We start from the raw sequence: 27,607 nt of genomic DNA, 5'->3' as shown, positions 1-27,607 counted from the left end.
TATAAAGGTAATAATGCGCCAGGGCCATGGGGATGTTTCAATGTAAAACCTGCACGCAGGGCTTTAAGTGGGCCGGGGCCAGCCGGCGCTCAGCATCAACAGTTCTACACGGGTCCATACCGGTCTCTACATTTTTGCCCCAACTCTCATGGTGCAAAATGAATCTTAAATCTGCAGCAGCGCCCCCCGCCCCCCCTTCACGGAGACTCGTCATAGTTCTTTCACAGTCGTCATGTCAGAACGGAAGCAGTTTCAATATTACACAAAACGAAGCCATAGCTGTTGCTCATTTAATTTATGCAACTAACAAACATTAACACAGTCAATAGTCCTGGCTTGTTGTAGGTGTCATGTGACTTGTATCATATCAGGATGCAATGTCTGAAGCAGTAAATTACTAGTCCGGCGGCACATTACACAAAGCACAGATTTTTAGTTAAAGTGTTTGTAAACCGCGCCGTAATGACACCGGCCACGCCCCTTCGAGAGACCCACTTCAATCCCTGGGTGAAGGCAGCGCCTAAACGAGGCGCGTCGTAAGAGGCTCTGCTCACATCCAAGTGCTAATGCGGGGATTAAAGGGTGGACACTTTTAATCCCACAGCGTCAGGACAGAGGACTGGGGGGGGGGGGGGGGGTGTGGGGAGGGGGGGGGCTTTCAAAGTCACGCACTCTTTCACCGTCCTGCCATTGAAAGGCGCATCTCCACTAAGGTCGAAGTGAGCAGGAACGGAGCGTTGCTAGTAATGTTTTATATTTATATTTACCAGTTTCCGCTTTTATTTATTTATTTTATTTATTTGTGCAATTTTATATAGCGCGAACTTTACCCGAAGGTGTCAGAGGGCTTTACATAGGATCCAGTTGAAAACATAAGGACTGACGGTTACATGCGTAAAAAGATTGCACATTTTTGCATTACATAAGAACCAGTTGAAAGCATACGGATTTAGGATTACAAGCGTTACAAAAAGGTATACAAATGGATATACTCTGGGCCTATACTAGTAATATCTCTATCAACACAGGGAGGGGATACACATGGATATACTCTAAAAGTCACTTAGGAGACTAGTCATTTTTACCGTTATTTTCGCAGCTTTCAAGCATTTCTTTACATGGAAAAAGGGTGTTTCACAATTGTGCTGCTGCGGTGTGTTTTCTGAGATGAAAGATTTCTAAACTGGATACTGCTTTTGTCAAAGAGAGCACAAAGAACCAGAGACCGCCTCGTGGCCTTGAGAGCTGTGAAACGATGACAGTATTGCCCGCCGCTATTTCCTAACTGTAACATCCCTGCAACCTTTGTTTTTTTCATTGAATATATATATATATATATATATATATATATATATATGCACACACACACACACCCACACACACACACACACACACACACACACACACACACACACACACACACACACACACACATATATATATATACACATTGCCTACTGGCAAAGCATTTTTTCTTTTCCCAATTACTTTGGCGCCAGCTGACGAATCTTCGCAAAATTTTCAAAACTAGTGGGGCGCCCCGGTCAGCTCCTAATTGAAAGTTTAGGGGTGATTCGGCAAGCGGGGGCCGAGAAAAAATGGGGTTCCAAAATGTATTTTCTCTGTTGGACAGGCCACGTGACGGGCCGCTCTCCCCCGGCTCGACCAGGCCCGAGCCAGTCACGCAAGCACCACACACCACCATTGCACGTCCTACGTCCCCTCAGGGACACCTGCCCTCGAGCATGATAACCTCGTGGGCCCGATCCACTGCCGACCCATGCGCCCAGCCTGGGCCGCCATCTTGGACACTTCGCCACGAGGCCGCCTGGCCCCCGATCGACCTCGACCCTGGGCCTAGCCCGGCCTCAGACATTCCGGCACCACCCCCCACCCAGGAGGTGAGCGAGCTACTTGGCGGGTCAATGGGAGAAAGAGGTGTCGATGGCTCTCCCCCGGCCAGTGCCGCTCGCCCATCGCCTCCCCGGGCGCTGGCTCCACCCCCCTGCTGGGTGTCTGGACTCCCTCATCCCGGACCTCCCGACCTCCAAGTGCGAGGGTCCGGACATCAAAGCACGCCAGCCCTATAACTGGGGCAGCTCCAGAGCAGGAAGGCAGTTGTATCTTGGAGTCGAGAGACGAAAGAAGAACTCATCCTGGACGGACTACTGGCGCTGCCGTAGCTCTGTCCTGTGCACCATCATCCTGCCTGTTGGCGCTGCCACAGCCGTCGTAACCTTCATCCTTCACCGTCGTCCGGATCTGCTGGCGAGGCCGCGGACCGTTGTAACCGTCATCTGCATCGGGACCTGCTTGGCTTCTCCACGGCCCGTCGACCATCCTTCATCCATCTCGGGACCTGCTTGGCTCCTCCACGGCCCGATCAGCAAACACGCCGAGCTCGAGGATTGAGAGCTATTGAACTCATTGGTAACTAAGACTGTCCCGCTACCCTTTTCCTCAACCAGAGATCAGAACCGAGGGGACCCCTGAGTCCAGACCTCCTTGTATTATATCAACGTAACCTGAGAATTGCATATAAAGTCTCGTTAACCTTCAATCTTGTGTGGTGTCCGTCTGTGGGGGGGAAGTTACTTATCTGTACAGTCGTTGGAGACGGCTCTCCCTGGAGACCTCTCCCCGTAAACTCGGCCGACCCTCCCGGTCCGTCTAACATTGGTGGCCAGCGGCGCGATCCGAATCACCGCATAACGTACAGAGAGTAGCTCACCCCACAACGAACAACAATGTCGACTAAAGAGAGCGGATCAACTGAGAAGTTCCAAATGGAAAAACTAGAGGAATACAGCCATCGTGAACTAAAGCAGTTCTGCATCGAACTAGGTATCGCTACCACCGGACTAAGTACCAAGGACGATTTTAAGCATGCCCTAGAATCTTGGGCAGAGACCGGGGATGTCGAAGCCCCTGAGCAAAGCACCGCGAAAAAGACCAACACGGCCCCTGAAGAGCAAAGAACGGGTCTCTCGCAAGACGAGATCCAAGAAAGAGAAAAAGCCCGACTACACGAACTCGAAATGGCCCGACTCAAGATGGACATAGAACTCAAATTGGCCGAGCAAAAAATAAACTTAGAGCACCTTCGCCTCCGAGAAGAAAGAGAGGAGAAACAGAGGCAAAGGGAGCTCGAGGAAAAAAGACTAACGTACGAGCACGAGCGGAACCTAGCCGAGATCAACCTGCGCAAACAGAATAAAGAGTTAGGGGTGCCCGACAGACCGTCCACCCCAGGGACCACGGACAAAAAAGTGCACATCCCCAAGGATGTGGTCCGAGAATATTTTCGAGAAGACGACATCCAGCAATGGTTTAAGGCATATGAAATCGCGATGACTGCGCACCGGATCGATAGAGCCGACTGGGGAGCCGGCCTATGGGGCAAATTCCTCAATGAGGGCCGCGATACTCTGTTACAGCTCCCAGACCACCAGATGACCTCCTACGACCATATGAAAGCGGCCCTCCTCACTCGCTATGGCCTCACGCCCGAGATGTACCGTCAGAGGTTCCGAGACTGTACACGCATTCCAGGTACAACTTGGGTGGACTATGTAACGTACTTTAGCCGAGCCTTCGAAGGCTGGATCAGAGGGAACAACGTCACGACCTACGAGCAGTTGTTCAATCTGATGGTATGGGAGCATCTGTCCAACAATTGCTTCATTGAACTACGCCAACACCTCCTCGACAGCAAGTTAACCGATCCCCGGCAGCTCGCAGCTGAAGCTGACCGGTGGGAGATCACCCGAGTGGGCCGGAATGGGTCCTACGAGCAGAACAGGAACAACAATGGTCACCACCGACCCAGAGGAGGAGGAGGGGGCCAAGGACGAGGAAGAGACAACACTCCGGTCGCCCCCACTACCAGCACCACCCCCCCGGCCAACCGGGGCAGCACCCCGGCGCGACCGGGATACAGAGCCAATGTTACATGTCACCGATGCCAACGAGTCGGCCACTATGCAAACGACCCAAGCTGCCCGCAGTATCAGAGTCCAAGACCCCGCCAGGTGGCCGCCGCGGCACTAGGGGAAGAACAGATCTCCGAGGAACAAGAAACAGACGAGCAAGAGTATCAAGAGTGGGAGCCAGCCGCCATGACTCTCGCGTGCTTAGGGGGAAGAGACATGGTCCCGCGGGTCCCCCTACCCGCTAACACCCAGAAATACAGCCAATGGGTGAGCATCAATGGACAACGGGCCGAAGCCCTTCGAGACACCGGGGCCAGTGTGACAGCCGTCCGCTGTCATCTGGTGACCCCAGAACAATATCTACCGAACATTCTCTGCCCTGTGCGATCAGCCGACAACTCGGAGAGTCTGTGTCGGATGGCCTGCGTCCCCTTTGAGTGGGGAGGGGTCTCCGGCATGTTGAAAGTAACGGTCCGAGACGACGCCCCCGTGGACTGCCTCCTCGGAAATGACCTGGAAAGCTCCCCGTGGGCAGCCGTGGAGCGAAAAGAACACTTGGGGATGTTGGGCGTCCCAGACTGGGCGTGCGTCACCACCCGGTCCATGGCCGCCCGTGCCAACCATCACCCGGAAGAACCAGAATGGCCGGCGCCTCCGCCTCCGGTCGCCCCCGCCGAGACCCCCGACCAGGGCATCCCCCTCGAACTTGCTCAACCTTCCGACCTTGCTAATCTTGACCAGTGGGCTCAAGAAGGGGGACCCACACAAGAACAATTTCGTCAGGAGCAGAAGACCTGTCCCTCCCTTGAGGGACTCCGACAACAAGCGCTCGCCCAAAGCGCAGGGGATACCTCCGGAACTCATTGGGTCTACTGGGACAATGACCTATTGTACAGCGAGCAACGAATCGCCGAGCTGGGGGCCAACCGAGTACTAGTGGTGCCCCTCCGCTTTAGAGACTTCCTGCTAAATCTGGCCCACGATGTCCCCCTGGCAGGGCACCTGGGACAAGATAAAACCTACAGCCGCCTAGTGACCCACTTCTTCTGGCCAAAAATGAGAAACGATGTGCACCAGCATTGCCGATCTTGCCCCACGTGCCAAGCTAGTGGGAAGAGCGGCCGCAAATTAAAGGCCCCCCTGCAACCCTTTCCCGTAGTCACGACCCCATTTGAGAGGGTCGGAATAGACATTGTGGGACCCCTAGACCCGCGTACAAGACAAGGCCATCGCTTCATCCTAGTACTAGTGGACCACGCCACCCGCTACCCTGAGGCTATTCCTCTCCGGACCGTGACAGCCCCAGTGGTCGGCAGGGCTCTGATGGGGATCTTCTCCCGTGTGGGGTTCCCCCGAGAAGTCGTCAGTGACAGAGGCACGAACTTTATTTCCAAATATATGAAGTCCCTCTGGCAACAGTGTGGGGTCACCTACCGCTTCACGACCCCCTATCACCCCCAAGGAAACGGACTTGTTGAGCGGTTCAATCGCACACTGAAAGGGATGATCGGGGGATTGGAAGAACCCCTCCGTCGCCAGTGGGACGTGCTGCTGCCGTGCCTCCTCTTCGCCTACCGGGAGGTCCCACAGAAGTCCCTAGGCTTCAGCCCATTCGAGCTGCTCTATGGGCACCCAGTACGGGGGCCGCTCAGCCTGATCAAAGAAGGCTGGGAGATGCCTCCGGCCAAGAGTCCTCCAGATGTCTTCCGGTACCTCCTCACCCTCCGCAACCAGTCCCAGCGGTTCAGAGACCTAGCAAAAGCCAACCTAGAGGCCAGTCAAGAGGACATGAAGAAATGGTATGACCAGAACGCCTCATCTATTGAATTCGAGCCGGGGCAACAGGTCTGGGTAATGTCCCCCACAGAACCGTGCGCTCTCCAAGACAAATGGACGGGACCCTTCAAGGTAATCGAGCGCAAGGGTCCTGCCACCTATCTGATCGATATGGAGTCCGCCCGGAATCCGCTCCGAGTCCTCCACACCAACAGACTGAAACCCCACTTTGCACGAACAGAACTCAGCCTCTTGATGGCCACAGACAACGGGGTTGAAGACGACTCCGAGCCTCTCCCTGACCTCTTGCGGACCCAGGAGCAGGACGGCTCCGTGGATGGGGTCCGACTCTCGGAGACCCTCACCCAGGAACAACGCCAAGAGTGCCAAGCCCTCCTATCACGATTTGCCAGCCTGTTCTCCCTCACCCCAGGTGTCACTTCCTGGTGTGTGCACGATGTGGACACCGGAGACAGCCCTCCTATCCGCCACCGGGCCTACCGCGTACCTGATCGGGTACGGGCCTGCATCCAGGCGGAAGTAGCTAAGATGCTCACGCTCGGGGTCATCGAGCCCTCCGACAGTCCATGGGCCAGCCCGGTCGTACTGGTCCCCAAAGCAGCCGCCCCCGGAACCACACCCGAACTCCGGTTCTGTGTCGACTACCGGGGCCTGAATGAAGTCACCAGAACGGACGCACACCCCATCCCCCGGGCAGATGAACTGGTCGACCGAATGGGCGCTGCCCGCTACCTCAGCATCTTCGACCTAACGGCAGGCTATTGGCAGATCGGCCTCACACCCCGAGCACAAGAACGTTCTGCCTTCTCCACCCCCGATGGCCACTATCATTTCACGGTCATGCCCTTCGGCATGAAAAATGCCCCAGCGACTTTCCAACGGCTCGTCAATCAGGTCCTGGCGGGGCTCGAAGAGTTCAGCGCCGCCTACCTGGACGACATCGCTGTGTACAGCCACCATTGGACCGAGCACCTCCACCACCTCCAAGCAGTGTTGCAAGCCCTTCAGCGAGCTGGTCTCACGATCAAGGCCAGCAAATGTCAAATTGGACAAGGGTCAGTGACCTACCTCGGACACCAGGTGGGAAGCGGTCTAGTGGCCCCTCTACAACTGAAAATTGCCGCCATCCAGAACTGGCAACCCCCTATCACTCAAACTGAGGTGCGAGCCTTCCTGGGCCTCACGGGCTACTACCGAAGGTTCGTGAAAGACTATGGTACCATCGTGGGGCCTCTCACCGAACTCACGTCAAAAAATCAGCCCAAGAAGGTGAACTGGACCCCAGAGTGTCAAGCGGCATTCGAACAGCTAAAGGCCGCCATGTGTTCCGCTCCTGTGCTCCAGGCCCCAGACTACAGCCGGGAGTTCATCGTCCAGACGGACGCCTCCGACCAGGGCATTGGGGCAGTCCTGTCCCAGGTGAACACCGAAGGCCTTGATCAACCGGTGGCCTTCATCAGCCGGAGACTCCTGCCACGGGAACAACGCTGGAGCACCATAGAGAGGGAAGCCTTCGCTGTGGTATGGGCCCTCAAGAAGCTCCGACCCTACCTTTTTGGCACCCACTTTCGGGTGCAGACTGACCACCGACCCCTGCAGTGGTTGATGCATATGCGGGGGGAAAACCCAAAACTGCTACGCTGGTCCATCTCCTTGCAAGGTATGGACTTTACCGTTGAACACCGGCCTGGGTCCGACCACGCCAACGCGGATGGCCTGTCCCGGTTTTTCCGCCTCGACGAAGAGAGTCCCCAAGAGGATGGGTAACTCTCCCCGCCTTCAGCTGGGGGGGACGCATGTTGGACAGGCCACGTGACGGGCCGCTCTCCCCCGGCTCGACCAGGCCCGAGCCAGTCACGCAAGCACCACACACCACCATTGCATGTCCTACGTCCCCTCAGGGACACCTGCCCTCGAGCATGATAACCTCGTGGGCCCGATCCACTGCCGACCCATGCGCCCAGCCTGGGCCGCCATCTTGGACACTTCGCCACGAGGCCGCCTGGCCCCCGATCGACCTCGACCCTGGGCCTAGCCCGGCCTCAGACATTCCGGCACCACCCCCCACCCAGGAGGTGAGCGAGCTACTTGGCGGGTCAATGGGAGAAAGAGGTGTCGATGGCTCTCCCCCGGCCAGTGCCGCTCGCCCATCGCCTCCCCGGGCGCTGGCTCCACCCCCCTGCTGGGTGTCTGGACTCCCTCATCCCGGACCTCCCGACCTCCAAGTGCGAGGGTCCGGACATCAAAGCACGCCAGCCCTATAACTGGGGCAGCTCCAGAGCAGGAAGGCAGTTGTATCTTGGAGTCGAGAGACGAAAGAAGAACTCATCCTGGACGGACTACTGGCGCTGCCGTAGCTCTGTCCTGTGCACCATCATCCTGCCTGTTGGCGCTGCCACAGCCGTCGTAACCTTCATCCTTCACCGTCGTCCGGATCTGCTGGCGAGGCCGCGGACCGTTGTAACCGTCATCTGCATCGGGACCTGCTTGGCTTCTCCACGGCCCGTCGACCATCCTTCATCCATCTCGGGACCTGCTTGGCTCCTCCACGGCCCGATCAGCAAACACGCCGAGCTCGAGGATTGAGAGCTATTGAACTCATTGGTAACTAAGACTGTCCCGCTACCCTTTTCCTCAACCAGAGATCAGAACCGAGGGGACCCCTGAGTCCAGACCTCCTTGTATTATATCAACGTAACCTGAGAATTGCATATAAAGTCTCGTTAACCTTCAATCTTGTGTGGTGTCCGTCTGTGGGGGGGAAGTTACTTATCTGTACAGTCGTTGGAGACGGCTCTCCCTGGAGACCTCTCCCCGTAAACTCGGCCGACCCTCCCGGTCCGTCTAACATTCTCCATGTTAATTTCCATAGGAAACTTTAGAAACGGCTACAGCTCGAACTGCTGAACGGAATCACACCAAATTTGGTAGAAAGGTAGTGGTTGGTTCAGAAAGCACTTTTTCTTAAATGGTGTAAATCCGTTCAGTAGTTGCTTAGAAAATCAAAAAATAAAAGTTTTGATATATAGAGGCGCAGTGGATCCGCGCACCCTGCCGATCACGAGCTGCTTTCTAATTGGCTGCCAACACTTCAAACCAGATAGTGTTGGCATCCATCTAGTGCCTTTGTGGAACCAAGGCACAAGAAAACAGTAAAACACACACGCAAAACAAGAAAAAGGGGCAAGGTAGAAACACCCTGACCCCCTAGGCCTGCTCAGGGCTCAAAAAAGCATAAAAAAAAAAAAAAAATATTAAAAAAGCGGCCGAAATTGTGCTGGATGCGCGAATCCAGCTGAGAAAAAAAAAAAAAAAAAAAAAGAAGCGCGGTTCCGGGGGCAGAAAAAAAAAAAGTGTTGGGGGGCCCCAATCCCCCCCACTGTGCCCCGGGGTCCGCCCCCCCCCCGGGATTAAAAAAAAAATACCTGTGCGGGGGGGGGGGTGGGGGGGGGGGGAAACTGTGGGAGCTCACCTTCTCCCACATGCCCCGGGGACTGCCACCTCCCCGGGGCACTAATTGCCCTGGGGACCACCACCCCCCAGGGCTTTGTCAATGTTGGGAGGAGGGCCGCGCAGCCTCCCTCCTGGAGCCAGTGATAGCCCTGGGGACCGCCACCCTCCAGGACCAGCACCTGCAGTGTCCCGGGGTGCCCACCCCGGGACACTGCTGTTTGCAATGACAGGGCGGGAGCCGTGTGGCTGCCGCCCGGTCATTGAAAAGGGCTTTACTTCATTGAAGCGAGAGCAGCAAAACCCACTCTCGTTTCAATGAAGCAAAGTAGACTGCTTTTCCACATGGGGAGCTGCATGTCAGTAGCTCCCCTTGTGGAAAAGCAATGCCGGCTCCTGCAGGAGGCAAGGAGCCGACAGGGGCTCTCCCCACGGTCCCCAATGGAGAGGGCCAGCCCCGGGGCTAAAAGTGGCCCGGGAGGGGGGCCCTGCAGCCCCCCTCCCCTACAAAATAAAAAAAAGGTGGGCCAGCCCCGGGGGGATGGGATGCATGGGGCTAAAAGAAGCCTCAGGAGGGGGTCCACGCATCCCCCTCCTTTGTAAAAAAAATAAAATAAATAAATATATAGTTGCCATGCCCCGGGGGATGGGGTTCCTGGGGCCGAAAATGGCCTCGAAAGGGGGGCCGATCGGCCTCCTTCCATTTTGAAATTAAAAAAAGAGAAATTAGGGGTCAGGCCCTGGGGGATGGGGTCCCTAGGGCCCAAAAAAACAGGAAAGGAAGGGGGGCCACACAGCCCCAGTTCTATAAAATATTTTTTTCTAAAAAGCTGGCATTACACCAGAAGCCCCGCCCCCTCCCAGCAACACTATGCAAACGCGCTCTGTGGCGCATTTTAAGTTGGGGAATTCCCGTACAATCCTGAGGGTCCCTGGGGGCCAACTAGACCACCAGGTACCTCCAGTTAGCGCCACAGAGCTGCGTTGCAGAGAGGTGGTCTAAGGCCACAGCCCTTTTTTCACTTTTTACGAGGAAGCCCAGATGTGGGCCCCATGATCACTTTGACATAGGACTTAAGATATACCTAACCGGCTGGGCCCAAGGAGGCTGAAACTAGTCTGGGATTCTATACTGGTCTTTCATAGGGGACCTGGCCTGGTTTTTTGGTCTGGGTTGCTGAGTTTTGAGCAGGACCGAGGCTGAGTTGTATCAATGGACAGGAACACGGTCCATTTAATTTCCATCGGTCTAGATTAACGCACACATTCAACCGCTCACCTTTGTGTTTCCCTGAGTGGGGCATCACCTGGGACCAATGAGGAGTTTATCACGTTCATCCAGTGTGTGGTGAGGAACTTACAGATTTTGCCAAATTGCGACGGATCGGATTGAGAAGATGACCAGCATGTTGCGTTGCTGTGTTTCATCCAGCAGATCGAACTTTACTGATGCGAGTTAGGCGCATTCTCAGGCTGGAATACTTATCATAGTCTTTGCGATTTCTTCTCTTTGTTTGAGTGTTATTTCCCAGAAGAAAAGTGCTAGTTTTGGTCTCCCATCATCTAACAACATGGGTGTTTACGGGAGAGGAAGCTGGAGGTTTTATGATTTCAAACAGCTTCTGTTCCGTTGGGATGTTTCCCACCTGAGCCCAAAAATCTTCTACTTCACACCACTCCTCAAGATGACTATAGACCCATCCAATCCAGCAAACTACAGGCCAATCTCCTATGTCCTGTGTCTTGGGAAACTATTTGAAAAATAGGTTTTTCTCAATCCTCCAATTTTACTCAGAAAAATAGCTTGCTCTCTGAAATGTATGTATTGCGATTTATATAGCGCACGTATCACCCGAAGGCATCAAGGCGCTTGCTTAGGGAACCCGTCCTGGTATTCCCTTGTGAGATACCCCGGCAGGGTATCCGGAAGGTGAAAGCCAGGCATCCCGCCGCGAGGGGCCGTTGTGGAGATTAAGCAAGCTATTGCCCAGAGTCGCAGAGCATGAACCCGTGAATCGAGTAGGCACCGGAGCGAGAATTGTCGAGTCCATGGACATTTTAGGACTCAAGATCCCGCCGAGCCGGGAATTGAACCCTGGTCCCGGGCTGACCTCTGCTTCCAGGTCTGCCTCCTCTAACCAGTGAGCCACACTTCTCCACACTGATCAACAATCTAGATTCAAACCAGGAAGAGGCACAGAGTCCACCCTTATATCCACATGGGTTTAACTTAAAACGCTCAGTGGGGAAGAACGGAAAGGCCGTCTTACTGCTTTTAGATTTGGAAGCGTTTCACACTGTTTGCCTCCAGATACTGAAACAGCGACTCCATCATTGCGAAATACATGAAATCATGCTAAAATGAATTGCCTCTTTCCTCAAAGGCAGACAAGCTTTGCTTCTGTACCACCATGTGTATCCGCCCCTCATATCCCACAGCTAACACTTGGAGATCCCTCAGGACTCAGTCTCTCCTCTCTATCTAACCCCGGACCTGATCGGATCATCAGCTTTGCGTGTTACAACCATGCAGATGATACAAAAGTCATTCTAACCATGGACAGCACAGAAGACCTATACAGGTCAAGGCTTAGCGAATATCCCTGTACTCTAGATGCATGGAGGATGGTCGACCACCGAAAGCTGAACCCAGCAAAGACTGAGACCATGACCTGTGGGCAAAGGCATAAATACTGCCAACAAACATATGTGCCAAGGAAACGGATGCCACCCCAGCTACATCGAGAGAAGTGAGAGCCCAAGGACTGACAACATATGACAATGAGATCACAAAGACAACCTTCTACACAATGAAAACACTGCAATACATTGTCCCATTCCTCGGACACAAACCAACACTTCAGGCTATGCTTCTCTCACTCTTGACTTCTCCATGCTCGACTACGCTCACACTCTACGCTATGGCACCCACTGCTTTATACTATACAAAATCCAACGAATCTAAAACTGTGCCAAGACTTCTCTGCCCTCAACCCAGTCACCACAGGACGCCAGTCCTGCAAAAACTGTGCCTGCCACCTGCAGTGAGACATTCTGTGTTGAAACCACTTTGCTTAGTTCACAAACCTCTCATGCACAATGATCATGATGCCTACCAGCTGAATGTAAACAATACCAACAAAATGGGAGAGTGCTCCAGGCTGGCACCACAGATGGTCACACCATCTTTCCATGAGCGATCCGTAGCAGCTCTGCTTTGCTGCTTGGGGGCTGGCATTATATCCCGTCGGGGGTGGGGTGCTGGGTAGCGGCATGTGATGCTAAGGCTTTGGCGGGGCTCGTGTGTCGGAGGGAAGTAAGTGGATGACTTGGCAGTCTAAGACATTTTTGGAAGCAGGTGATTCACTGGTGCGTTATGATGTCATCTTTTTAAACATCTGGATGAACTGTTAACATGTGTATTCGAAAATAGTTATTTAATAGAGGCGATTAATCAGAGTGGTTTTAGCCAATAAACAAGGTTTGGTTTACTTTCTCACCTTACCTTCAACCGTGCCCTCCACCACATGCCACAACTATATTCCTCTAGAGAGCTTAACTTTTCAACTTTATAAAGCAGTTGTTTCAACACTGGTGCCTTTCACATGCCTAATGTCTTCCTCCTACATAGAACCAGATCACAGGGACAAAAGCTAGCACTTCTCTCCCTTTGAAGCCAGATGAAATAAACTCAGCTAAACGTCACAACCAGATGTGCAGGGATCTCATGTTGGGCACCACTGGCCCATCAGTGCTTGGAACAAACAGCCAATGCTGCTCTGTGCACAGCTGCCTCTAGGGCCTCCTGGTCTCCAGCTCTGGGGGTGTGGACTCCTAGCCCCAGCGCCCCTGCTTCCTTGGTACAAGCTGCCAAACGAAGGAGCTCATTGGCTCAAAAGGTTGAAACGTCATTGACAACCACACAGGCAGATCCTGGGACCTTTCTGATGGGGCCTTCTTCCTGTTGGGATCTTTTTATTTCCCGATGGACCCTTTTCTTAATCCAGTGATCTTGGAGTGTCTGAATCGGCTGTTTCTTTAAAAAAAAATGTTTGTATGGTTTTGTATATAACACAGGAAACATTGTGCATCGGTGAACACATAACATTGTTGCAATAGAGTAATGCACAGTTTCACAAAAGCTTCAGGTGTAAACATCTATTAGAGGGCTTTAGACGCGAGAGGTTTTCCACCGTGCGCCCCACACATTGGTGCATTTCCGTGGGCGTCCCCAGGGCTTATACACCAACTCTTCCGCTCTGCCACCCCAGTCGATGCCACGGACCCATCCTGCCGGTGAGGGGACCCCTGCCGCTCTCAACTGATGGCCAACATCTCTCTTGGCTACAAGTAGACTCCTTGCCACAGGTAGCTCAGCGGCTCGAGGCCCCCATTCATCCATGAACCCCAAGAGCGCCATTTTAGGGTCAGGCAGTAAAAGTTTACCTATAACACGGTCGCATGAATGGAGACCCAGTATTTCTGTAGAACACAATATTTCCAGATCGTGTGATAGAAGGTGCCAAGTTCGGTCTTGCGGCTCAGACGGTCGGGGTCTAGCTTGCTCTCTATCCTGTTTAGTCTGGTTGGACTATAATAAACGCTGTGTAAATATTTGGACTAAACGAGTCTCTTTTTCACAGACGCCACAGTGATTCTAGGGGCCATCTTTGCTTCCACCCGTTCTACGCATCTAATGGACCCAAGTCGTGAGCACATCTATCAAGTTGTTCACAAGTGTGCAGGATAGTCGGGGTATACCTTTGCCCCCAGGGGGCATCGGTGTAACCTTGGCCTCCATGGTGTGGCTGGAAATACTTGAAGAATTGCGCCTTGTGTGTGACGTGTGCGCCCATGAGAACGGTTGAATGTGCTTGCCCAAGTTTGGAGATGCCTTCGTGGTCACAAGAGTGAAAGCCCTTTGGCCTTGTGGGGTATCTGAGCCAAGAGCCTTCAATAGTGGGGCTCCACAGTCAGACGCCCACCCATCGTGAAGGGCATGATGCCAACATCTTAGAGAGATCATACTGGCGCGGGTATCTGACTGTGCTGGAGGGAGTCGTAGAGTAGATTGAATCTAACTATAGACGCCATTTTGCCACCTTTTTATCCGAGCACCATGTAATGCCTCGCTAAAGCACCAATAATTTAGTTTTATCAAATAATTTCATTTTTTGAATGAATGAAACTTCTGTATTACACTACGTTGATGTGATTTATTGTTTATTCTAGAATAATCTCTTGGACATTTTGCATTTATTGCATTGCTGGTAGGAAATTGGTTACACTGACGTTGCCAATAGGTCTCGCAGTAGGAAAGTTGGAGCTATTGGTTTTGTAAATGACAAAGCCCTTTATGTTTTTAAAATGAACAAAAATAAAAGGCATTGTTATTTGCAATTGTAATGGCTCCAACTTTCCTACTGCGAGACCTATTGGCAACGCCAGTGCTTGTTAGGGAGTACTTCCACTCATTGGCTTGTCGTTGAGTCTGGACTCGAGGGTGTAAGTGTTTCGATGAAGACGATGATGGTCTGTGCTCCTACGCCGCGTCTCCAACACCTATCTAACGTTAGGTTGTAAGCACTAGAGCGTAGCAGCGCTGTGAGAAGGCTTTGCTTCCCATTGGACGGTCTCATAGCCGTGTGTTCTAGAGCGGAAGAAGAACAAGACAGGATGGTGTGCGGAGACCCAACAGAGGCAGGGAAGGCTTTGACACTCTCAGACTCTGAGGGCGGAGTTTGCAACAATCGTAGGACGGCTAAGGATGGGCGTGTTGTAGGGCTCGGCAGAGCAACAGGAACATACCACTGGTCACCGTCCAGCCCTAGAGATGAAAATAGAGTAGCTGAGGAGGAAATGACGACATCAGTCCAGGGTTGCAAAGGAGCACATTATTTATTTTACAATGTAAACTCTTTCCAAAGATCCAGTTAAAAGGCATGGTCATGGTCGTGCAGCGGTCACAATACAAATGACAACATTTTCATTGAAACAAAAGAACAGTAAGGGCTGAACATCATCAAAGATCGCAATGTTACACAAGGTGTCAACGGTCAACAAGTGATGAACATGATGGAATAAGGACAAATGATAAACATGATGGGATAAGAAGAAACGATGGACATGATGAAATAAGAACAAATGATAGGCATGATGGAATAAGAAGGAATGTAGGCATGATGGAATAAGAAGGAATGTAGACATGATGGAATAAGAACAAACGATAGACATGATGGAATAAGAACAAACGATAGACATGATGGACCAAGAACAAATGATAAACATGATGGAGTAAAGACAAATGATAGACATGATGGAATAAGGACAAATGATGGACATGATGGAATAAGGACAAACGATGGACATGATGAAATAAGAACAAATGATAGACATGATGGAATAAGAAGGAATGACAGACATGATGGACCAAGAACAAACTATAGACATGATGGAACAAGAACAAATGACAGACATGATGGAGTAGGACCCAACAATAGACATGATGGAGTAAGATCACAGAGGAAGAAGTACACACAGCAGTTTGGCAGACAACACCAGAAGACCAGACTATCTGAGAAGCAGACTCGAAGGGGCAGACATGGAGGAATCACTGACATGTTCATGCCGAAGGGAGACAAAGTGAGATATCCTGAAAGGTGTTTAACGAAGACTTCCACGGACAAAAACCATCAATGGAAGTAAACCAGAGTTGTATAGAAAAGTGCAAGCGTGCCTGCAAGTGGAAGACAGTAGTTTTTAGCTCAAGGTCATGAGCAGGGTAGTCTAGAACCCAATAACATACAAGACGACAAGGCATTCCAGGATAATGTGTATACAATATCAGACACAGCACGGCTTCAACTCAGGTGGATAATTCCTAGAAAAGGCTTTCCTTCAGGTGAGAGGGTCAGACGAAGACTTCATTTTCGAAGAGTTGAGGCTAAATCTACCCATGGAAAGGGTAGGGGTTTATATCGGGTCGTGCCTCGACCAGGCAGTCTCAGCAAGTGTTGCGAAGGAAAGTTCAGTCAGCTGTTGGAGGACGCCTTTGGGCTACTGCAGGCCCAGACGAGACATCCTGCACCTTATGATCCTTCGCAGACCTCCTGTCGAAGGCTGAAATCCAAGGATGTCTGAGAGAGCTCTAGGCACACCTCAGTGCAGGAACCGCCACCCGTGTCAGGCCTGCACACAAGGAAATCAGAGCGCGGGGAGAGAGACTGCTCCTTCACTTGCACCTTTAAGAGGAGGGTTTAGAGGACTATAGCAAGGGCACCTTCAAAGACCTGGCCATGTAGCATAAAGACAGAATGATTTTGTGGTTCATGAAAGTGCTGCACAATGACCTCGGCTGAAGACCTAGAACGCGGGAGGGCAGCCATTCCATTGTGAAGTGTCGAACACTCCTCTTAGTTCCTTCTCCGCTTCCCCAGTGTGAGTAGAGAGGACAATTCATAAATTTTGAACAACTTTATTGGGAAAGCCTGCAGGGCAGCACTCTAAGAGACTGATGCAACTTCAGAGCATGCCGGCCGGATGGTGCAGCGGTAGCTGTCTTCCGGAAGCTAAATACTTGCAAACATGTCCAAGAGGCGACTTGTGGCATCAGAGCCACTACACTGCATCTAGGGTCTGCTACAATCACTTCAGTGCTGAGAGTTCAAGGGAGGGGAGTCAGTGCTCCACGCCTCCTCCCTGCGTGAAGCCAGGCCTTCAGCTGTTGGCTCCAGGTCCAACATCTTTGCCGTTCATCCAAGTTTCCACACCCTCTACCTCTGAAAGCTAAGCCTTGTCGCGCCTTGAAAGGGGATTATCTGTATGGGCAGATCTTGGTCTGCTGAGATTTATGGACAGCTCTGGGGACAGTGACAAGAAAACAGGGCATCCGGACCAATGCCAATAGGCTGACTTGTCCGGCTCCACGCCTGTCGCAATTCGGAAGTGACTATGTGAAATTCCCTGGACTTCCCCATTAGACCGTCCACTTCTGTCAAGAGTGGTCATTGGCAGATTTACATGAGCCTTTAGACTAGCGGTTTTGTAGGCAAATGCCTTAAAAAAAAATATTTTCAGCCATTCATTGCCTGCCTTGAGTTTGAAGGTGAGAGGGGCACAATTCAAAGGTATAGGTAAAGAAGGCCCTGTTGGATGCAATGGTGCACCTTTTAAAAGAAGGCTTGAACAGACTCCGACATCATTCTGCCAGAAGATACATCTAAAACAAAGAAAATCAAGCAAAACCTATTAAGCCTATTTATAAGGTATGCAGACATTTGGGCTAAAGATGAGAGCACAGAATATAACATCAGTTTCTCCATTTGGCCAGTACAATTATTTCACAAAATAAACGTAACCTAAAGGGCGCACCCTCACTTGACCTAAAACTTCCAGCCTTTGGTCCTAACCCGAGAGAGGGTTAAAGAAGTCGCCTCTAAAATACAGGCCACTGGCTCCAGAGACCTCAACATCCATCTTCAAACGGACGACATCCGGAATCAAGAAAAAACAGAAAGGTGATGGGTGGAATGCTTGCACAAGTCTCAGCCACCGACTATTACTTGGACCTCGCTCTGATCTATCGCTAGAGTCGAGGCAGTGAACAAGAACACCAGTCTCTAGCACGACAGGATGCCGCAGGCCGAGACCAGTGACCAACTTCAACCAGCTTCAAAATGGCGGCTCAATTAGCGCTAAGGAAGTGGTGCCAAACCCGTCCGCCTTTAAAATGTCGCCACACGCCTAGATCCGAGGCCAGTATGCGTCGAATCCCAAACATCCTTAAAAGTTACGATAGCAGACAGCAATAAGAGATAAGAACTGGGAATCGGGGTGTGACCCCAGGTTTGTAGAGGTAGCAGAGGAATACTGAAGGGGCTAGTAATACACAATAGATCAGGTGTACCTAGTGTGAGACATCAACCATCCAAACAGGGTGCCACTCTTCAGGTGGAAGAGACCTACACCCAGAGTCCACTGGGCACTAAAAGCAAAGAGAAGCACACACATCAGTCCTGGGGTTCGCAATGAGCCAGGGTTTAGAAACGCTAGTCCCAGGTTCAGAGTGGCCAAGCTGGCTATGGGCTCGAAGGCTGCTTTCAGCGCAGGGTGGGCTGCCTTGACCTAACCATGAAAGAGTCCGTGGCGTTTCTCTTGTTGCGGCTTCCTGCAGCGTGCAGATGGTTTGAACATTTCTGCCATGGCGGATGTGGGTTTCCAATCCAAGCCAGACATGTTCATCTCATAACAGCATTGAAGAAGTCATTTGTAAATTAGCCCCAGATATCTAAATTGCTTAAATGCTAAAGTTTGTGTACTTTTTTGTTGCTCAATCATTCACTGACCAACAATCACATTTAGTACAAACATAAAATGTAGCAACGAAACATAAAAAGACAATTGGACCATTATTCCCTCAAAAAATATATACTCCAATTTGATGAGGGTGACATTGGCCCTGCACATCTTTTGTATCGAGTAACACAAAACCTTCACAAGTTGAGTAACTAGATGCATATCCACCAGGTTGCAGTAGAGTTTGCTTGAGAATAGCGGTCAAATGTCTGAGTGCATGGCGAGGCTATATTCTTTCGAAGGCACCTTAGGGTAAACACAGGATGCTGGGCTTCTGATACTGAAGGTAGAATACAATCTGAGGATGCACGGCCTAGTTAGGCCATTGCGGTCCCATCCAAGTAGACAGGGCACATTACAGACACTTCCGAAAGGACCACTTCGAAGGATTCCAGTGGCCAGATTGGGCAAGTGGTAGGACAACACTAAGTGCAAGTAGAAAGGACACCGGGAGGGCCAAATGTCAGCTTTCCTTGTGGTACATGCCCAACAGATCACGCTTACAGCAATGATCATTAGAATGGACACATGTTCATGAAAAAACAAGAGGGTGGGAGGTTAGTGAGGAGAGATGCAGAATTCAATAAGTCAACTTGGCAGAAAGGCTCTGGCATTGGACTTCCCATCCAACTGGAAGCAAAGGCACCAGGTGCAAAAACACGTTGTCGTGGGGACCCACGGGCACTGTGAATTATAAAAGAGAGTGAAACTGTGATAACAAAGGCAACAACTCTAACTTGTAACCATGGAAGACGTGTACTCAAATGTGAGTGTAGAAACCCAGCTCTAAACCACCGGTGAGCTTAGAACCACAGGTCAAGAACCATGAAAAGGACTTCGATTGGGTCCAATAGAAGAGACGGCAGCCCCACCCCTCCGACCACCTAAACTTCTTCAACATCTACTGGTAAAAACATGCGTATAGATCACTCAACCGCAGCACAGAAAGGTTTGTTCAACCAGCAGTGAAGGCCTGAGATGACCTCCCGCGTCCCAAGATCCTTCCTGGAATGAAAGAATTACAGTTTGACATCAGTATGAAAGGCTAGGAGTCCGAGGGTTTGGACCCGGGTATGCCTCAACTATCCTCTTTGTCCACCCACAAATTGAGGGCTGATCCAGCCTTTTTCAAAGGTTTAGTTCAGTGGTCGGAGAGGCAGTAAAGTCTCAGAGGCAATTCTTGAGCAACAGAATCGGCACAGAAGCGGATCCATGGATTTCTGGGATGAAGGCAGGATTTAGAGCGTGCAATCCTTAGAGGTCCTTGTAGATGAGCTTACTCGTGGAGAAAGACTCTGCAATCGTTAACCGTTGCATCTTTTGATCTCCGCTGATCGTCTTTCTAGTGTTATGGAACTCCTTATAAGCTGCAGGTTCTCGGTTAGTAATCTAGGTGTAAGACGACGAGACATGCTGCTACGGGGCAGAGCTCGATGCTCCGCGCTCTGTGTCCAGGACCGGCTTAGGTCCACACCTCAGTGGGAATCATTCCTTCCTTGCTGTTGAAGGCCGGCAGCAAGTATTCTTCACAAAGAAACTGCAGAGGGAACTCCACCAGGTGTCCTCGGATCCGCAGCAGATGCTCGCGAGCCATTTCTGGTCTCACGATGGCCAGGTTTGAGACAGCGCTGTATTCCTTCAAGGCCCGGAGGGTCTGCATTGCATTGCTTGGAAGACATCGGAAAACCTGGACAAGAGAAAAGACATTGTCTGGGTCAGGATTTTCTTCTGAAAGTAAACACACATTTCCAATTGGGTCGTCGATCATTTGCCATATCTGTGACTATGACATTGGAACAGAAGACCCACAAAATGCCTCAGAGAATTCATAGAATTCCCTGATAGGCCCAAGCAAACAAAACATCAATCTAATGAGAAGTGAAGTGTCTATTTCTCAAAGGAGTTTAATTCCTTCACAAATACTTTTCTTTGGGTATGTGTCCCGCCAGGGGCTGTATTACACAGAGTGCCCAGGGGGCGCAACAGGCCTGTGCGCCTGTTTTGCGCACCCCGGGATACCTTGGTATTATAGAAGGGGCTGCAGACGTGTGAGTGGCTCCTTCTGTAATACCGACACCTCTGGCGCAAACGCAGCCCGAGCCATCATTGGAAGCCGTTCCTTTATTTTCATGGGCTGTGGTTCTATGCAAATGAGGGAATAACTTTACCTCTACACCCGCGCCGTATTATGGATGTGGGCGCAGAGGCAAACATGCCGTTAGGAGGCGCACTGAAAGTGCACCACAAAAAGGTGGCGGACTTTCAGTGCGCCTCCTAAAGGCAACCCTCTTGAGGGTAGACAAGGGTACTCATGGGCACCCCCAGGCATATCCTAGCAGGCGGGTGCAGTAACCTACGGCACCCGCCCTCAAGGGGATCGCTCTCCCCTCTTTAAAGTGCCGGCGGGTTGCTGCCTGCACAGTGAAACACAGAGTGGCTTTGAAGCAGCTGCTCTGTTTTTCTCTCTCTTGAATGCCCTGCCTTGGGGCAGCAGATGCTTACGGCTGCCCCGGGGGCAGTGCATTCATGGTAATGCGGTACACTTTCCCTTTTTGTGCACGGCGCACCTATTCAAAGGTGCAGGTAAAGTGCATGGTATATGTAATATGCCCCCAGGTGGTTTAACAGTTTGACCTTCTGCAAAAAACTGATGCAGGCCCGCTCTACTGCACCTACTGTCACTGAGCTTACCCCTGATCTGCTTTAGTATTAGTTCATTCCTTAAAAGCGTCTGTGTTCGCAGTCACGTGATCTTTTGGTTTTAGAATGTACCCAGCCAGGATTTTAACGCGCTGTTTTAATGGTTTTAAAATCATGAGAGTTTTTTTAATGTATTTGCCTTTATGATCATATTTAATGTTTGAATAAAGCTACTTGATTGCAGGAACTCCAGCAATTGAGGATCAAAACCCATCCCAACATTTTAGTAAACTGTGAGCAACAGAGAAGAACCTCGGACACGTCTTACAAGTCTGTGGCTCCCAATCCGGACAGACACTGATCAATAATTAGAACAAATTGATACCCAGTTGAACTTATGTTAAGCAGTTATCAATCAACCCCGCGTCAATCCCATTGCATGATCTCAAATTGTTGAGACCAAAATAGTGTAATCACTCATGATATTCAATCCTAACCGTAGCTGCACCCGACAGATCCTATTATGCCGCTCGTCGTAAATTAGATTGAATCACAATTGAGCTTCCTGCTGTACGTCAAGCCAGAGAACTTGTGGTGGGTCTACTGTTGTGGCTCATACGCACCTGGTCGTACACCGTGGCATTTGTTTGGGCAGTTTCGTTCCAGACCTGGTGGAAGAAGGCATCGGAGACCGGGTCCATCACGTCTATGCTCGGGTCTGCATTTGCGCCCAGTAGTGTCCTTTGGGGTAACAAACAAGATAACATGAGTAAAACAAGATAACGTGTAAAAAAAAAAAACTTGATGCTCACATAAGATAATTTGCTGCGGCAACAAATGATAGACAGAATTCTGAGTAAATCAAACATTCGCCCCAAACAAGAGATGTGGATTGACTCCATCATCTTTTTTTAGCTCACTTCGCCACCACAAGCCGACCCAGCCATATGTAAATCAGTCTTGACCCTGCTCATCATAGGAACAATCCAGCCTGAAATGCCAAGCCAGGTCCTCCCATGACCGGAAAAAAGCATCCTGGGACCGGTTTCGGGCTAACAGCCGTCATCAGCCAGGCTAGCTTGCATCCAGTGGCACAGTGAGCCCGGGACACACGTCCTGGCATGCCCATCCCACTTAGAGCGAAAAGTGCTGGCGTGCTTGTTCCGTCGAGGGAGGACCTGCCAGGGAGTTGGTCTGGACTGTTCCCATGAGACACAGGGTCAAGACTGATTAGCATATGGCTGGGTCGAAACTGAGATGCTGTGTCGTGCACAAAAACAATGGATTTAACCCAGATCTGTGACTGGGGGTGAATGTTTAATTTGTTCAGCATTCCGTCCATCATTTCTTCTTTTTGCATTTGTCTCCCTGAGTAGCTAAGGGTATGCCCATATGTGGGGCCAGTGCTCACTAAGCCACCAGATGCAAGCTAGCCTGGCTGATGAGGGGCTGATTCTCTGAAACCGGTCCCAGGATGCTTATTTCTGGTCCAGGGAGGACCTGGCCTGGCATTTCGGGCTGGGCTGTTCCCATGAGGTACAGGGTCTAGACTGATTTGCATATGGCTGGGTCTGAACTGGAATGGTGTGGCATGCACAAGAAGGATGGATTTAACCCAGAGCTGTGACTGGGGTGAATGTTTGATTTGTTCAGTATTATGTCCATCAACTCTTCTTTTTGCACATAAGTGAATATGACAGTTCGCAGCACTAGGTCTTTGCAGGTGAAATGTTTGGCAAAATAAAAAATATTTGCAGCATCATTTTTCCACTGAAAAATAGGCTTTGGAATATTTTTTGATGAAATACTTGAGACCAGGGCATGAAGATTCCTAATCTGCGACAGTGCTGCGAGGTTCGAATAATAGGAATACAGCACTAGACACATTTTCCTTTAAACGTTGCCCTTCATGTTTTTTTCCTCCATAACCACCATGAAATTCCTCGGAGTTCATTATTTCCTAAGCATATCTTCTCCTCACCCATTTAGAGTAATCTGTTCTAATCATATTTCATGTTCACTACGCCTTGTCAATCACTCCTTTCTACTAGATTCTTTTAAAGTTTGGAGACCATTCACTAAACTAGTTTGTAAATTAAATGACGCCTGATTTCTCATTACCCTGTTTATAAACTCCGAAGACCTGATGTAACGTGGCAAATCATTGATGATCTCAAAACATTCGATCGAGTTCAAGTTTTTTTAAACGCTTTGTGAAGCAAAAACCTCTTGTCCACACAAATTAAAACATTTGCATTCGAGCAAAACCCTAAAGATCTTTCCCAGCGTTTCCCCTTAATTCTTCCTACTAAAGCAACTCATTCTCAGCTAAAATGAGGCTCTATTTGTAGCCAATTTGTTACCAGATCCTCCTCCAGCGGTCATGTTCGATGGTCGTCTGTCATTCACAGTCTCCCAAAGCAATTTGTCGGACTTCATATTTAGGGTCCGAGTTGGAGTTCGGCGGACAGGTTTTTCCGTCACAAACATGCTGGATATAACATGTGTCATATTATAAGTGCATTGTATCCAGTGGCATTTATAATACGGCGGACGGGATATGCGCCACGCTCGTGATGGAGCAACCTGTCCGCCCAAAGATAAATCAGGCTCTTAGACATTCCTTTACCAGAAAGAACAATTCCAAACTGCTGATTTATCTAATTTTTAATCTTTAATCTTTTGTATGTAACACTTATCAGCGCAATAGAAAGACGAAAGCTCCCAACGCAGACCCAGAAGCCCTTTCACTGGCACACGTCGACTACTCCAGTAAATTTATTTGTACTAATTGATCTCTCTTCATTATTGGCCTAAACTCCTCCTAAAAGACTTGAAGAAGGAAGGGCAGCAGGAGGGGTGGGCAGAACATACCACTAATTCCCAACAATGAGTTAGGGGGTATTACAGCGGTTTTCCTAATGTCCTTTCAGTGGTTTTCGTTTGTAACCGTACAGTCCCTCCAGCTGACATGGTTTAGGAAATGTCTTTGTTTTTGTTAATAACAGATTTTATTTCCTGATGTTACCAAACACTTGGAACGCCACAACCTCCTTGACCCCCCTCAATCCAGATTCAGAGTCAACCTGAGCACGGAGGCAGCCCTGATAGAAGCCACCAACATCATCAGGGCCCTACTAGACCGCGGGGAAACAGAAGCCCTCATCCTCCTGGGTCTATCAGTCACCTCTGAAATTGTCTCCCGTCACAGCTCGATTAACAGACTCCACCAAATCAGGGAGATGACCTCGAATGGATCGCCAAGCACCTAACTGGAAGAACCCAGAGAATCCGTCTCTCACCATTACCTCTGAGCCTAAGGAGACCCTCTGCTGTGTACCCCAAGGTTAATTCCTCAGCCCCACTCTCTTCAGAACATACCTGACCCCCCCAGCCAACACCGCCAGATCGTGCGGACTGAACACCATCTCCTATGCCAATAACTCCCAGTTAATCCTCTCGCTGTAACAAGACCTCTCCACCACCAGATCCAACTTCCACAGATGTATGATGAACGTCACCAACTGGATGAAACTCAACACGAACAAGACGGAAGTCCACATCTTTGGGAACAATTACTCACTATGGCATGACACTTGGTGGCCTGCTGAATTGGGCCCTTCCCCCACCCGACAGACAATGCCCGCAACCTCTGCATCATCTTTGACAGCAAGTTATCTATGCAGGAACAGGTAAACACAGTCTCGTTCACCTGCTTCCGTACCCTACGCATGCTCTGTAAATGTAAATGTACAGGAATTTATATAGCGCAAATCGCCAAGCGGTTTCTAAGCGCTTGCTTAGGGAACCCGTCCTGAAATTCCCCTGTGAGATAACCCCGGCAGGGTATCCACAAGGTGAAAGCCAGGCATCCCGCCGCGAGGGGCCGTTGTGGAGATTAAGCAAGCTATTGCCCAGAGTCGCAGAGTGTGAACCCGTGAATCGAGTAGGCACCGGAGCGAGAATTGTCGAGTCCATGGACATTTTTAGGACTCAAGACCCCGCCGAGCCGGGAATTGAACCCTGGTCCCGGGCTGACCTCTGCTTCCAGGTCTGCCTCCTCTAACCAGTGAGCCACACTTAGATCTTCAGGTGGCTCCCGATCGACACCAGAAGGATGGTCACTCAAGCCCTTGTCACCAGCAGACTGGACGACTTTAACACTCTTTACGTAGGAATCACTGCACGCCTCCTGAAGAGACTACAGACAATCCAAAACGCAGTGGCAAGACTCCTCACGCTCAACCTCAACACAAACAGCAGCAGAGGAAAGCAAGGATAAATTAGACAAATTAACTTTCTTAAATATTTTTTCAAAGACCTAAAATGACCTTATGATACCACTGAAGAGTGGGAGCTATTAATACCCAAACCCTTAAAAGCAATATTTATAGCACAGTCAAGCATCCTCAGGTTCTGGGCTACCATGGCTCACATCACAGTATCCAAGTATTTACAGCCATCGCTAACGTATTTAATAGCACTATGTAGATGAATATCATATCAATAACACACTCCAGATGACGCGGCAATGTCCCGGAGAGAATGATCCTGTTTGAAAGCACCACTTAGTGCTTGGAGGGGGCCCTGGTGCAGTCAGAGGCACCAATGCAGATTGAACACAGTGTCCAGGCAGCAGTAATTTACGCCAAAACCAGTCTGCCACGTACTGCCCACGCGATGGACCCACAGATCTTGTCCAGCAGGCTCGTTTGTGATTGTTGTGTGTTAAGTGCGAGGCCAGATACATCCGATGCCACAATTGTTGTGGTCTGTGCACTCCCCATTGAGCCGTATCTGTGAATTTACGCTCTTTTACTTATAGTCTGTATCAAGGGTTTGTTTGCCCGATGAGATCACCGCTTCAGACTGAAGCCTACAGTGGAAAGATTGGCATTAAAACATGGTTTCTCTGTGATCTGCTGACCGGAAGGACACGTGAGCTCCAATCTCACCACTTTTAGACCCTTCGTTCTCATTACCAAAGACCTGTACCTGAAGCAGTCGAGTCGCAAGCTGTGAGCGAACTTGCCAGCCTGGTACGGCTCCCCGTCCATCACCGAGGGCACGGTTTCGGTGTCCTCCACGATGACTGCTAACTCGCTGTCCCGGTTGCCCAGCATGCTGCGGTCGTTGATGTTTGCAGAACCTGTGAGAGAAGGACAGGTCCAAAATTACATTTTGTAAAATATGAAAACAAACCTCAGTCCAAGCAGGTTTTGGTGTTTTTCTTACCAGGCTTCTGGGTCACGACTGCCAAGGAACTACAAGGTGCGGACACATGAAACAAGGGGCTTTGACTCTAAATATGCTGATCACTGAGTTTATATTGTGTGACATCACCTTCCTTAAGTCATTGATAAGAATGTGATCTCAAAAGTCCAGAGTGCGATGAGACTGAAAACCCGACACGATCAGAAACCACAGCAAATTCCCTGAATCTGAATGGAGTTCATAAGTCCCATGAAGGATTGTGTAGCAAAGGCGGTGGGGGTGAGGGAGAATGAAGAGCGTGTCCCATAAGGAAGTATAGGGACAAGTCTAATGAGGCAGCGTAGAGGTTGGAAGCCCAAGACGGTCAATCCCCGTTCACTGGCCCGGTCTGATCTTGGTCCTGGAGGTTTGCTCCACATACAGGGCATCAGTGCCATGTTACTCTCTCATTAGAATTTGAGAAAATCTTGAAATTTGTGGGGATGAGCCTCTGGGAGTGAACAGGCATTGAGGAGCAAATTGGCTGCCCTGAAGAAGCTAGAATTGGCACTGACTTGGTTCAAATGAAGCGCCAGGACTGCTAAAGTAATGTCCCTACTCCACTTTGAAATGAATCCTAAACCAAGCAGACCATCATCAGCTGTGTTTGAAGATCCAATGTGTGCTGAAATGCAGGCATTGCAACTCACCGATGATAACGCTGCGGGCATTGCAACTCACCGATGATAACCCTGCAGTCGTCCACAATCAGCATCTTGCTGTGGATGTAGATGAGCTCGGTGATGAGTGAGCCGCTCGGCATATCCCCGTGGGTCCGCAGCCCGCACACGGAAAAGTAGTTCTTCCACTCATTACCAACTGGAAAAGGGGCAGAAAGAAAGTTACCCGACAAAAATAGACATTAAGGAGATAAGACCTAGAATTAACTCAAAACCAGAGATGACAAGACCAATTAGCCACAACTCCAGATATACAATACTGTAAAAGCAACTTTGCATGCCCTTCAAGTCCCCATTTGCAAATTTTTACTAGAGTTTGGGCAAGAGAAAAAATCATGGCCGAGCAATACTTAAACATCACTCATCGAATGAGGCAAGCACACTCAACAAACACTAGTATCGGAGCTGGGAGCTGGGTTGTATGTGGCAAAATCAAGGCCAATATTGCTGACCTGCCCTCGGTCATGGGTAGCATCTATAGGGCAGTACAGATTTACTATT

At 50.3% G+C, this 27,607-nt stretch overlaps 1 protein-coding gene across 2 annotated transcripts in view; it reads right to left on the bottom strand.

Annotated features, from left to right (window-relative positions):
* Nucleotides 1-15,058: 15,058 nt before the first annotated feature.
* The window catches only part of PLD2 (phospholipase D2), a 476,181-nt gene continuing 463,632 nt past the window's right edge, over nt 15,059-27,607 (bottom strand). For both annotated transcript variants that reach the window (XM_086946231.1, XM_086946232.1), the window contains exons 23-26: nt 27,108-27,245; nt 26,169-26,322; nt 21,797-21,914; nt 15,059-20,220 (exon numbers count right to left, since the gene is read on the bottom strand). In XM_086946231.1, coding sequence (XP_086802357.1) covers nt 19,996-20,220; nt 21,797-21,914; nt 26,169-26,322; nt 27,108-27,245 — 635 coding nt within the window. In that variant the 3' untranslated portion in view covers nt 15,059-19,995. The remainder of the gene's footprint in view (nt 20,221-21,796; nt 21,915-26,168; nt 26,323-27,107; nt 27,246-27,607) is intronic.

This window comes from Lissotriton vulgaris, chromosome 12, assembly GCF_964263255.1.
Source record: "Lissotriton vulgaris chromosome 12, aLisVul1.2, whole genome shotgun sequence".
NCBI lineage: Eukaryota > Metazoa > Chordata > Amphibia > Caudata > Salamandridae > Lissotriton > Lissotriton vulgaris.
Note: the sequence above shows the minus strand (reverse complement) of the source record. Positions and strands in the feature narration are given on the sequence as shown.